This window comes from Semicossyphus pulcher, unplaced genomic scaffold (assembly GCF_022749685.1).
Source record: "Semicossyphus pulcher isolate SPU_LCO1_2020_fin unplaced genomic scaffold, fSemPul1.0.p SCAF_52, whole genome shotgun sequence".
NCBI classification, from domain to species: Eukaryota; Metazoa; Chordata; class Actinopteri; order Labriformes; family Labridae; genus Semicossyphus; species Semicossyphus pulcher.
The window spans coordinates 169380-180000 of record NW_027211729.1 but is presented as its reverse complement, the minus strand read 5'-3'; the positions used below and the strand labels follow the sequence as shown (position 1 = coordinate 180000).

The 10621-nt window shown below is 50.2% G+C and overlaps 1 protein-coding gene across 2 annotated transcripts in view; it reads left to right on the top strand.

Moving 5' to 3' along the window:
- pam (peptidylglycine alpha-amidating monooxygenase) overlaps nt 1–10345 on the top strand; it is a 23665-nt gene extending 13320 nt beyond the window's left edge. For both annotated transcript variants that reach the window (XM_069682189.1, XM_069682188.1), the window contains 11 exons: nt 1121–1250; nt 1363–1479; nt 1562–1634; nt 1723–1933; nt 2194–2397; nt 3021–3127; nt 6158–6254; nt 6406–6456; nt 6993–7250; nt 7923–7982; nt 8206–10345. In XM_069682189.1, the coding sequence (XP_069538290.1) occupies nt 1121–1250; nt 1363–1479; nt 1562–1634; nt 1723–1933; nt 2194–2397; nt 3021–3127; nt 6158–6254; nt 6406–6456; nt 6993–7250; nt 7923–7982; nt 8206–8384 (1487 nt within the window). In that variant the 3' untranslated portion in view covers nt 8385–10345. The remainder of the gene's footprint in view (nt 1–1120; nt 1251–1362; nt 1480–1561; nt 1635–1722; nt 1934–2193; nt 2398–3020; nt 3128–6157; nt 6255–6405; nt 6457–6992; nt 7251–7922; nt 7983–8205) is intronic.
- Nucleotides 10346–10621: the final 276 nt, after the last annotated feature.

Here is a 10621-nt window from a genome sequence, read left to right as displayed (position 1 = left end):
GGGATGCACCATATTCGATCTCGATACCGATATATTTGGCTCGTGTTTTTTTCCAGCTCACTGCAGAGAGCATCGAGTCTCCCTGCAGTGGAGCTGGTATCGAGCCGGCTCTTACTGTCGTGGCCCGCTGGCAGAAGCACAAATAGCTTTTTTTAGGGATTCATTGAACATTTAGGCAGAATTAAATCGATGTTTTAGCCGCACAAAAAGTCAGCACAAAAAGGACATATCTGCCGATGTGTCACTTTCAAGCCATAATCTGCAGAAACCGATAACGTGCAGATAATATCGTGCATCCGTGCCTGTTATCTGTCTGATCCACTCACATCAAACGATGGTTATTGTCTATTACCGAATGTTTGACTTTCTCAACAGTCTCAGCGTCTTCACTGTAAATTTAACCTGATGTGTTGGTTCGTTTTGTTTAAAATAAAATAAAAATGTCTCCTGAAGCTTTAATCCGTCTCGTCTCATCACAGGTCAGAGCAGCTTGTTGTTCTCTCTTTGGACCAAAATCCAGTTTATAAAACTCTTATTCTGAAAAACCAACACTCAGAGAGGCGACAGGAAACACACGGCTCTGTACCGTCTGTGAGGACCAGTGTGAGGCTGTGACCTCTGGAGAGGATCAGGGGCTGCAAATACAAGGAATACATCGTGAGGGTCCTCACAAGTATAGCATGTAGCATGTTTAGCACCACGGACAGATCCCGCTGTCCCTGAAACACCTGCAGGGAGGGTTCAGGTTGGAGCAGAGCAGTTTCTAACTCTGATGTGTTTTCAGGTTAAAGTGCAGAGACTATTTATTCTCTACTGATGTTCAAACGGCCTCAGAGGAATAACTCGTATGAACCTCTGCAGAACTCCCCCAGCAGAGCCAGACCGACTGATGTGGAGTGTGGAGGGTTCATGCTGTGCAGCCAGTCTGCGGCAGACGTTAAGGTGTTGGAGGATGTGAGGTCCATTTAAAGGTGTTCAGTCCAGACACAAGGAGTGAAACACCAGAGGCTGATGAGCCAGACGAAACGTCTGCTCCACAAATATAACCAGGATATGTGTTTCTGTGTGTGTGTGTGTGTGTGTGTGTGTGTGCGTGTGTCTCTGTGTGTGTATCGTGCAGACTCTCACCTGGAGCAGGTGTCCTCCTGGCCTCAGAGCTCCCTCCAGCTGGGTCAGGTCTCAGGACTGGCTCTGGACTCAGACTCTAACCTGGTCATCTTCCACAGAGGAGACCACACCTGGGGGGCCGAGTGAGTTCACACCTCATGCTTCATTTAAAAATCTATATTTAGAGATAGATATATCTCTAAATATATGTACAGCAGATGAAATGAAGGTAACTCCCCATCTTTGTGCTTTCAGCTCCTTTAACAGCCACGCTCAGTACCAGCAGAGGTCTCTGGGTCCCATCCAGCAGTCCACCATCCTGGTGGTGGATCCAGCCAAAGGAAGCATCCTGAAGGCTTCAGGCAGAAACATGTGAGTCAGTTTATCCTGGAGGACAGATCTGCATCTATCCACAGTGACCCTGTCTCATCGTGATGCTTCTGTCTGTCTGAAGGTTTTATTTACCTCATGGAATAACTACAGACAAGGACAACAACTACTGGGTCACTGACGTGGCTCTGCACCAGGTAACCTGATGATGCTCTGTTAGTGATGACATCATCATGTAGAAATCACTGTGGTAAATGTTGCTCCCCTCACTGCCCTCCTCCTCAGGTGTTGAAGGTGAGCGGTGACGGCAGAGACCGGACCCTGCTGGCGTTGGGGGAGGAGTTTACACCAGGAAGTGACAGCAGACACTTCTGTCAGCCCACCGACGTGGCCGTGGACCCTCACACAGGAAACATCTTTGTGTCCGACGGATACTGCAACGCACGCATACTCAAGTTCTCTGCTGACGGGAAATACCTGTCAGAGTGGGGCGCAGGTAAGAGACCACACACGCACACATATAGTACACTTTAACACACACACGTCTTCATTGTGAGACCAGCATCATTCAGCCTGCAGAAACATGATTTAATGACAAACCACCAGAAACAGAGCTGACCCACAGACGACCTCCATGTGTCACAGTCACGCACTGTCAGGACTGTGGAGCTCTCCAAGGTGCTGATCTGCTGCTGGGAGCTCAGGGGAGCTGTCCAGAGTTAACCCTCTTCTCTTCTTGTCTCTGTCTGTGTGCAGGTACGTCAGACAGGAGGCGGCGCACTCTGTTCCACGTCCCCCACAGCCTGGTGTTCCTGCCGGACAGACAGGAAGTGTGTGTGGCCGACAGAGAGAACGGGCGGATCCAGTGCTTCATCGCTGAGAGCGGAGAGTTCGTAAAGGAGATAAAGAAAGAGGAGTTTGGAGGGGAGGTGTTCGCCATCACGTACAGCCCTGCAGGAGGTCAGTCACTGCCTCGTCATGGTTTAGTTTGACGTGTCGCTGTAGACTCGTGTGTCTGATCCCATTCTCCTCTTCATGGAGCATTAACGGGGCAGTCCGACAGTTTCACTCCTCAGACTGATAACTGTCTCAGACAGGACGGCTCCACCTGTTCTGCAGCATGTTCCAGGTGTCTGCTGAGGTGAAGCATTGACAGAGAGGGTCTGACAAAACCAGGCTGCTGAGCATTATGGGAAATGTAGGCTCCAGTGTTTCTGGAGTCTGACTCAGGACGTTCAGGAGGAAAGCTTTGAAGCTATGCACCGATGCATCGGCTGAACATCAGGCCGTTATCGGCCGTGTTGACAGACATCGGCTCGTCGGCAGATAAAGTGCAGCGATGTTTTATTATTGAGCTGCTTTAAACGTGTCCTGTGACCAGGTGACTCCAAAACAGGCTACAAGATCATTTTTATGTTAAAAAGATTGATGCGAGTGTGAAGAAGGCCTGAAGCATTCAGAGTTCGGTCATTAAAGTTCATCTGGCCCCGACGCTTTAATGATGTGTGTGTGTGTGTGTGTGTGTGTGTGTGTGTGTGTGTGCGCGTGTGTGCGCGTGTGTGTGTGCGCGTGTGCGTGTGTAGATGGCCAGATCTTTGCAGTAAACGGAGTCGGCTCGGCTCCCCTCAGAGGGTTTGTTATTGACTATTCAACCAAGGACATTCTGGATACCTTCAACCCAGAGAAGAAGGTAAACACACACACACACACACACACGTATTCCATATATGTTGTACTGAAACACAGTTGTGGCTGTTTGTGTTGTTTGTATTCATGGTTTTAACGGGCCGATGCATCAAACTCTGGAGGTGCAGCTCAGCGTCAGCTCTTTAACACGTCACAGTATAATAATGCTCCTCCGGTCAGGATCAGGCCATCGGGGTGTTGAATGGGACATATCGGCCGTCGTGCGTCTTCTCTGTGCCTGATGAACGGGCCTTATTATCCTCCTCACAATGACTGACAGGTCTGTCCCTCAGGTTTGTGGATCCTCACTGATGAAGATCTAAGATGAATACTTGCTCATCACGTTTCTCTCCATCGTCTCTCCGTCCGCTCTCATCAGGCCGTCTCTCATCAGGTCGTCTCTCCGTCCGCTCTCATCAGGTCGTCTCTCATCAGGCCGTCTCTCCGTCCTCTCTCATCAGGCCGTCTCTCCGTCCGCTCTCATCAGGTCGTCTCTCCGTCCGCTCTCATCAGGTCGTCTCTCCGTCCGCTCTCATCAGGTCGTCTCTCCGTCCTCTCTCATCAGGTCGTCTCTCATCAGGCCGTCTCTCCGTCCTCTCTCATCAGGTCGTCTCTCATCAGGTCGTCTCTCGTCCTCTCTCATCAGGTCGTCTCTCCGTCCTCTCTCATCAGGTCGTCTCTCATCAGGTCGTCTCTCATCCTCTCTCATCAGGTCGTCTCTTGTCCTCTCTCATCAGGTCGTCTCTCATCAGGTCGTCTCTCATCAGGTCGTCTCTCCGTCGTCTCTCATCAGGTCGTCTCTCCGTCCTCTCTCATCAGGTCGTCTCTCCGTCCTCTCTCATCAGGTCGTCTCTCGTCCACTCTCATCAGGTCGTCTCTCATCAGGCCGTCTCTCCGTCCGCTCTCATCAGGTCGTCTCTCATCAGGTCGTCTCTCATCAGGCCGTCTCTCCGTCCTCTCTCATCAGGTCGTCTCTCGTCCTCTCTCATCAGGTCGTCTCTCCGTCCTCTCTCATCAGGCCGTCTCTCCGTCCTCTCTCATCAGGTCGTCTCTCCGTCCTCTCTCATCAGGCCGTCTCTCCGTCCGCTCTCATCAGGTCGTCTCTCATCAGGCCGTCTCTCCGTCCGCTCTCATCAGGTCGTCTCTCATCAGGCTGTCTCTCCGTCCTCTCTCATCAGGTCGTCTCTCCGTCCGCTCTCATCAGGTCGTCTCTCGTCCACTCTCATCAGGCCGTCTCTCCGTCCTCTCTCATCAGGCCGTCTCTCATCAGGCCGTCTCTCCGTCCTCTCTCATCAGGCCGTCTCTCCGTCCGCTCTCATCAGGTCGTCTCTCATCAGGCCGTCTCTCCGTCCGCTCTCATCAGGTCGTCTCTCATCAGGCTGTCTCTCCGTCGTCTCTCATCAGGTCGTCTCTCCGTCCGCTCTCATCAGGTCGTCTCTCCGTCCGCTCTCATCAGGTCGTCTCTCCGTCCTCTCTCATCAGGTCGTCTCTCATCAGGTCGTCTCTCGTCCTCTCTCATCAGGCCGTCTCTCCGTCCGCTCTCATCAGGTCGTCTCTCCGTCCTCTCTCATCAGGTCGTCTCTCATCAGGTCGTCTCTCATCCTCTCTCATCAGGTCGTCTCTTGTCCTCTCTCATCAGGTCGTCTCTCCGTCCTCTCTCATCAGGTCGTCTCTCATCAGGTCGTCTCTCATCAGGTCGTCTCTCATCAGGTCGTCTCTCCGTCGTCTCTCATCAGGTCGTCTCTCCGTCCTCTCTCATCAGGTCGTCTCTCCGTCCGCTCTCATCAGGTCGTCTCTCCGTCCTCTCTCATCAGGTCGTCTCTCATCAGGCCGTCTCTCCGTCCTCTCTCATCAGGTCGTCTCTCATCAGGTCGTCTCTCGTCCACTCTCATCAGGTCGTCTCTCATCAGGTCGTCTCTCATCCTCTCTCATCAGGTCGTCTCTTGTCCTCTCTCATCAGGTCGTCTCTCATCAGGTCGTCTCTCATCAGGTCGTCTCTCCGTCGTCTCTCATCAGGTCGTCTCTCCGTCCTCTCTCATCAGGTCGTCTCTCGTCCTCTCTCATCAGGTCGTCTCTCGTCCACTCTCATCAGGTCGTCTCTCATCAGGTCGTCTCTCATCAGGTCGTCTCTCGTCCTCTCTCATCAGGTCGTCTCTCATCAGGTCGTCTCTCATCAGGTCGTCTCTCGTCCTCTCTCATCAGGTCGTCTCTCCGTCCTCTCTCATCAGGTCGTCTCTCATCAGGTCGTCTCTCATCAGGTCGTCTCTCATCAGGTCGTCTCTCCGTCGTCTCTCATCAGGTCGTCTCTCCGTCCTCTCTCATCAGGTCGTCTCTCGTCCTCTCTCATCAGGTCGTCTCTCGTCCACTCTCATCAGGTCGTCTCTCATCAGGTCGTCTCTCATCAGGTCGTCTCTCATCAGGTCGTCTCTCATCAGGTCGTCTCTCCGTCCGCTCTCATCAGGTCGTCTCTCGTCCGCTCTCATCAGGTCGTCTCTCGTCCTCTCTCATCAGGTCGTCTCTCATCAGGTCGTCTCTCATCAGGTCGTCTCTCATCAGGTCGTCTCTCGTCCTCTCTCATCAGGTCGTCTCTCATCAGGTCGTCTCTCCGTCCTCTCACACGCCCTCCTGGCCTAAATCAGCCTCTTTTTCCTGCTGTCAGAGTTTAAGCTCCGTCACCTCAGGCTGATCGTCTGTCTCTCTGGCAGTCTGCTCCTCTTTAATCCGTCTGATACGGATGTTTTCCTTCCGCCCGCCCTGCTCCTCCTCCGCCTTCTCTCACCTGCTGCAGGAGGCTGTAGGTGTGAGTCAGACACCATCTGTGACCGGAGGAAGAACCAAACACAGCCAGAGTTCAGAGTGTGATCAGAGAGTTATTGAGTCCGGGGTGTCAGGCTGAGTATAGAGGGAAGCAGTGCATGCTGGGAGGGAACCACATAGTGTGTTTCTGTACAGGGAGCAGGCGTTCAGGCCACGCCCCCGTCTGAGTCATTCATGTTGAACTTTAGCACTGATGTGTGTTTGTCTTTATCTGCAGGAGTTCAAGATGCCTCACGACATCGTGGTGACCAGAGACGGCAGCGTGTTCGTCGGAGACGCAGGAAGTAAAAGAGTCTTCAAGTTCACCTCAGAGAGTAAGAGAGGATCTGACCCACGTTCTCATGATCACAGCTCTTTCTATTCATGCAGGCTCTTCCTGCTGTGGCTTTGCTTACAGTCTGTAGTTGTGTTCACCTGTGTCCATCACCGCGTCTAAAACACCTCCGTCTCCCTCCTCACGTTTAGAGCTGCATCGCTCTGTGAAGAAAGCTGGCATCGAGGTTCAGGAGCTGGAAGGTGAGTCGCACTGTCAGACAGGAGAAACCGTCGTGTTTAACGCTGACATCACAGGTGTAGCTCAATGAGTTGATGCTCATCAACAGGTGGGGATGCACCTGTGTCCTGCACAAACACACACACTGCTGTCCTCCTGCTCAGTAAGGCCTGAGCAGAGCACAGCGTCATCGCCCTGCACTCACAGAGTGAAGAGATGAGTTCTGAAGTGTCTCTCTGGAGACACCTGGTGGGGGTTTTAGGAAACACGCTTCTGTCTTTAAGACTCAGAGGAACTTTGATTTGAATGACTCGAATGTTTAGTTTCAAAAGTAGATGAGCAGGATGAGAAGTTAAAGTTCCTGCAGCTGTTCCAACTCACAACGAGCTTTAAACTAAACACATGACAGAAACATTAGAGGAAGCTGTGATGCGTCCCAAACACTCCAGCTCCACCGCCGCCTGCACTCTGCAGGTTCCTACAGCAGAACAGACTATTCTCTGGGTTCCAGCTGTGTGTGCTTTAAACCAGGATGATATCTTCCTCTCTCTGTGTGCAGCGATGGAGACGATTGTGCAGACCAAGCTGAGGCCGGATCACAACGTGTCGAAGGCGGCAGCCGTCCATCCGAAGCAGAGCGAGCCTCAGCAGCCTCGACCTCAGCAGACGACGCAGGAAGAGGAGGAGAAGAAGAAGAAGAGTGAAGCTAAGCCAATCAGAGGGCAGGGAGTCCTCCCAGCCGTCATCACCACCCTGCTGCTCGTCCCTCTGCTGCTCGTCATCTCCATCGGACTCTTCATCTGCTGGAGGAAGAACAGTACGTCGACTCAGACACAGGAAACATGTTTCTATAATGACTGTATTCAAAGAGCAGTGAGCTATGGACCATATATTCACTACATCAAAGTAGCCGGCCTGTTTTAGAAGCATCTTCTTCTTCTTCTTCGTCTTCTTCTCTTCTTCTTCGTCTTCTTCGTCTTCTTCGTCTTCTTCGTCTTCTTCTTCTTCTTCTTCTTCTCTTCTTCTTCTTCTTCTTCTTGTTCTCCTCCTCCTCCTCCACCTCCTCTTCTTCTTCATGGAGGTGAATAAACGAAGCTCCCTCTCAGCAGCCCGGCTGTTTACACGCAAACTGCACCTTTAAACCATCTTCACAATGAGCTTCAGTTCACCTCAAACAGCAGCTGAGCAGGTCTGAATGAGTGGAACAGGGCAGAGTGTAAAGAGGCTCACTGCTTACTGAGCTGTTATTGGAGGATGAAGCTCAAAGGGGCGGGGCTTAGGAAGGGTCAATAACATTCAGCCAGACTGTAGAGCTGCTCTAAAGCTGTGGCTGAGACTTGTTTCTAAAGCCCTTCACACACTGACGTTAAATTCTTCTTTATAATAACTAAACGTCACATCCTCTAAGAGCAGCATGAGCTTTACAGCCTTTATACATGACACCTGTTGAGGTCTCACTGTCGTATTGTTGAACCTGTTTTGTGTGCAGACCGATGTGAGGTGAAGACTGAGCCCAGCTCTGTGGGAGGCATCCTGGGGAAGATACGAGGTAGGCTCTGCTGCACCACGTGCACGTTAATACATGAAGCAAACTTTTACCTGTAAACAAATCATCACAGTGAACCGCAGCAGACTGTTCAGAGGACACCGTGTAGATACAGTATACATATATCCTCTGTTTGTTATCTGGTGGACCTGCGTGTCTCCTGTCTCTGGTTGTGTCTCATGGCTGCACTCTCTCATGTTAATGTGACCTGTCATGTTCCTCTCAGGTAAAGCCGTGGGCAGTCTGAACCTGGGGAACTTCTTTGCGTCTCATAAGGGGTACAGTCGTCAGGGCTTCGACCAGCTGAGCACGGAGGGCAGCGACCAGGAGAGGATGGAGGAGGACAGCAGCGACTCGGAGAACGAGGAGTACTCGGCCCTGCCTCCTCCGAAAGCCTCCTCTTAGACTGACGACGTGTACGTTCTTCATCATGTGTTGTGTTAGCTGCCTAATCTTCTGTTTATATATTTAAAGTTAAACTGTACAGACAGATCATTTTATATCATTTAACATGTGTTTCATTTGATTTAGCCATCGTCACACACACACACACACACACACACACACACACACCTCACATCTCACTACAACAGATTCACATTCGGAGCTCAGTGACCCTCACATTCCCAGGACAGTGTGACCTGTCTGATTCAGATTCAGCCTTAACACACAGACTGATTAATGCACTGCTCATCGTCACAGGAGGTTCTTTAAATGAGCATCATCAGCTGGAGGCGGGAGATTCATGTCAGACTGCACTGATCGTACGACTGAGGTGTGTCCATAGTTCAGTAAATACAGTTTTTAAGGATCCTTTCTGACATTGATCTCCACGCTCGGCGTCACGTCCACGCTCGGCGTCACGTCCACGCTCGGCGCCACGTCCACGCTCGGCGTCACGTCCACATTAATTTCAGTTCACGTCATTTGTGCCTTTTTAATGTGTTTTGCCTTTTAGCACCTGCCATTACTGAACGTACCTGAACGTACCCCAGGGAGAATGAGCTGCTGCTTGTACATTCTTGATTTGTCTTCAGTGAGCAGAGGATGGTTATTATTACATATATATGTATATTTATGTGTGAGACATGAAGCTGTGATCTCATCACACTCACACAGAGCGAACTGAGGAGCTGCAGCTCACAGCGGTTACCTACAGAGCAGAAGGACTTTATCTCGTAGCTCCACAGTTTCACTGCATGCTGGAACATTTTCTTAATGCACTTTAAGTTCTTCAGCGTGTGTCAGGAGCTCCCTGCATCACTTTGTGTTTGAGGACGGGTTCATCAGGTCAATCAGTCAGTCAATATGTTTTCATGGAAATATTCAGACGACTTGTTACGTCTGACAGACCGTCTGAAACGATCACCATGACTGCTCATCACAGAGAAGATGAAATAATATGAAAGGTTAACGGATGAGTTTGTTACGTTGTTGATGGAATGTGACGAATAAAGAGCGAAGCGGTTTGGAGACGAACAGGAAGAGCGTGTTTAATCACAGACTGTAAGAAGTGGGCGCAGCCTCGGGGTCTGAAAAGTGAAGCCAATGATGAAGTGTCTTAAACCTGCATTCTCTCTAATGTCCAGCAGGGGGCGACTCTCTGATCCTATAGAAGTCTATGAGAAAATGCTCCTCCTCCTCTCCTTAGTTATTCCCTCAGTAAACATGTTCCTGATGAGTTTATGGTCTCAGTCTCTAGTTTCAAGTCTTCTTCAACACAGCATGATGTTCATTTAGTCACTGATGCTCCCATTGAGAGTCACACAGACCAGGAAGAGGGAAGGGGTTAGGGCGGGGCTACCTGTGAGTGACATTACAATGTGTAACCACCCTTTCGTCCATATACGGTCGCTTCTGGCTACCAAAAACAAGATGGTGTCAGACAAAATGCCAAAGTCGATGTGTCAAAACATTAGTCCTTAAACCACTGAGCGATGTTATCGTGGCCACGCCCACTTCTGATATACAGTCTGTGGTCTAAATGGATCAGAGGTGTGATCCAGCGCTGCTGTTCTGACAGGTGTCACAGGTGTGAAAGCTCCATCACACTGTGACAAACTGTTTCTTAAGATTCAAAGTTAAAAGAAACCCCACAAATGAACATTAATTTGTTATTAAATATCAAAGATTAAGTCTGAGCTCTTCTCCTCCTGCTCTTCTTCTCTGATCCTACAGCCTATATTTCTGTGTCCATCTACTCAGTGTGCCATGAGCTCTGAATGAAAGGTGTCCCTAATGGCATGCCGTAGAAATGTTGCAGTCACATGTCGGCGCTCTGATATTTATTGTGACACACTGGTTTTGCTGCAAGAGTACTATTTTCAGTAACTATGTAATTTGTGTAATAAAGTGTTTGCAAAGCATCACAATGACGTCTTGTTGTGGATCGCACCTCCTCACCTGTGACATCACACTGCTCCCTCAGTGCTACACCAAGAAGTACAGCTGTCACACAGAGATGTGTTCTTAAGCAGCAGTTAAACTGAAGTCATAAGAACACGACTGAACAGAAGAAAGGTAAGAAAGGTAATGAGTTTGTCCCAGCTAACAAACAAACCTGATCTGACTCGATGTGTTTAAGTGCATCAGGTCAAAACAGCGCTTTAGTGACGTGTAATGATAATGATAACGTGATGACA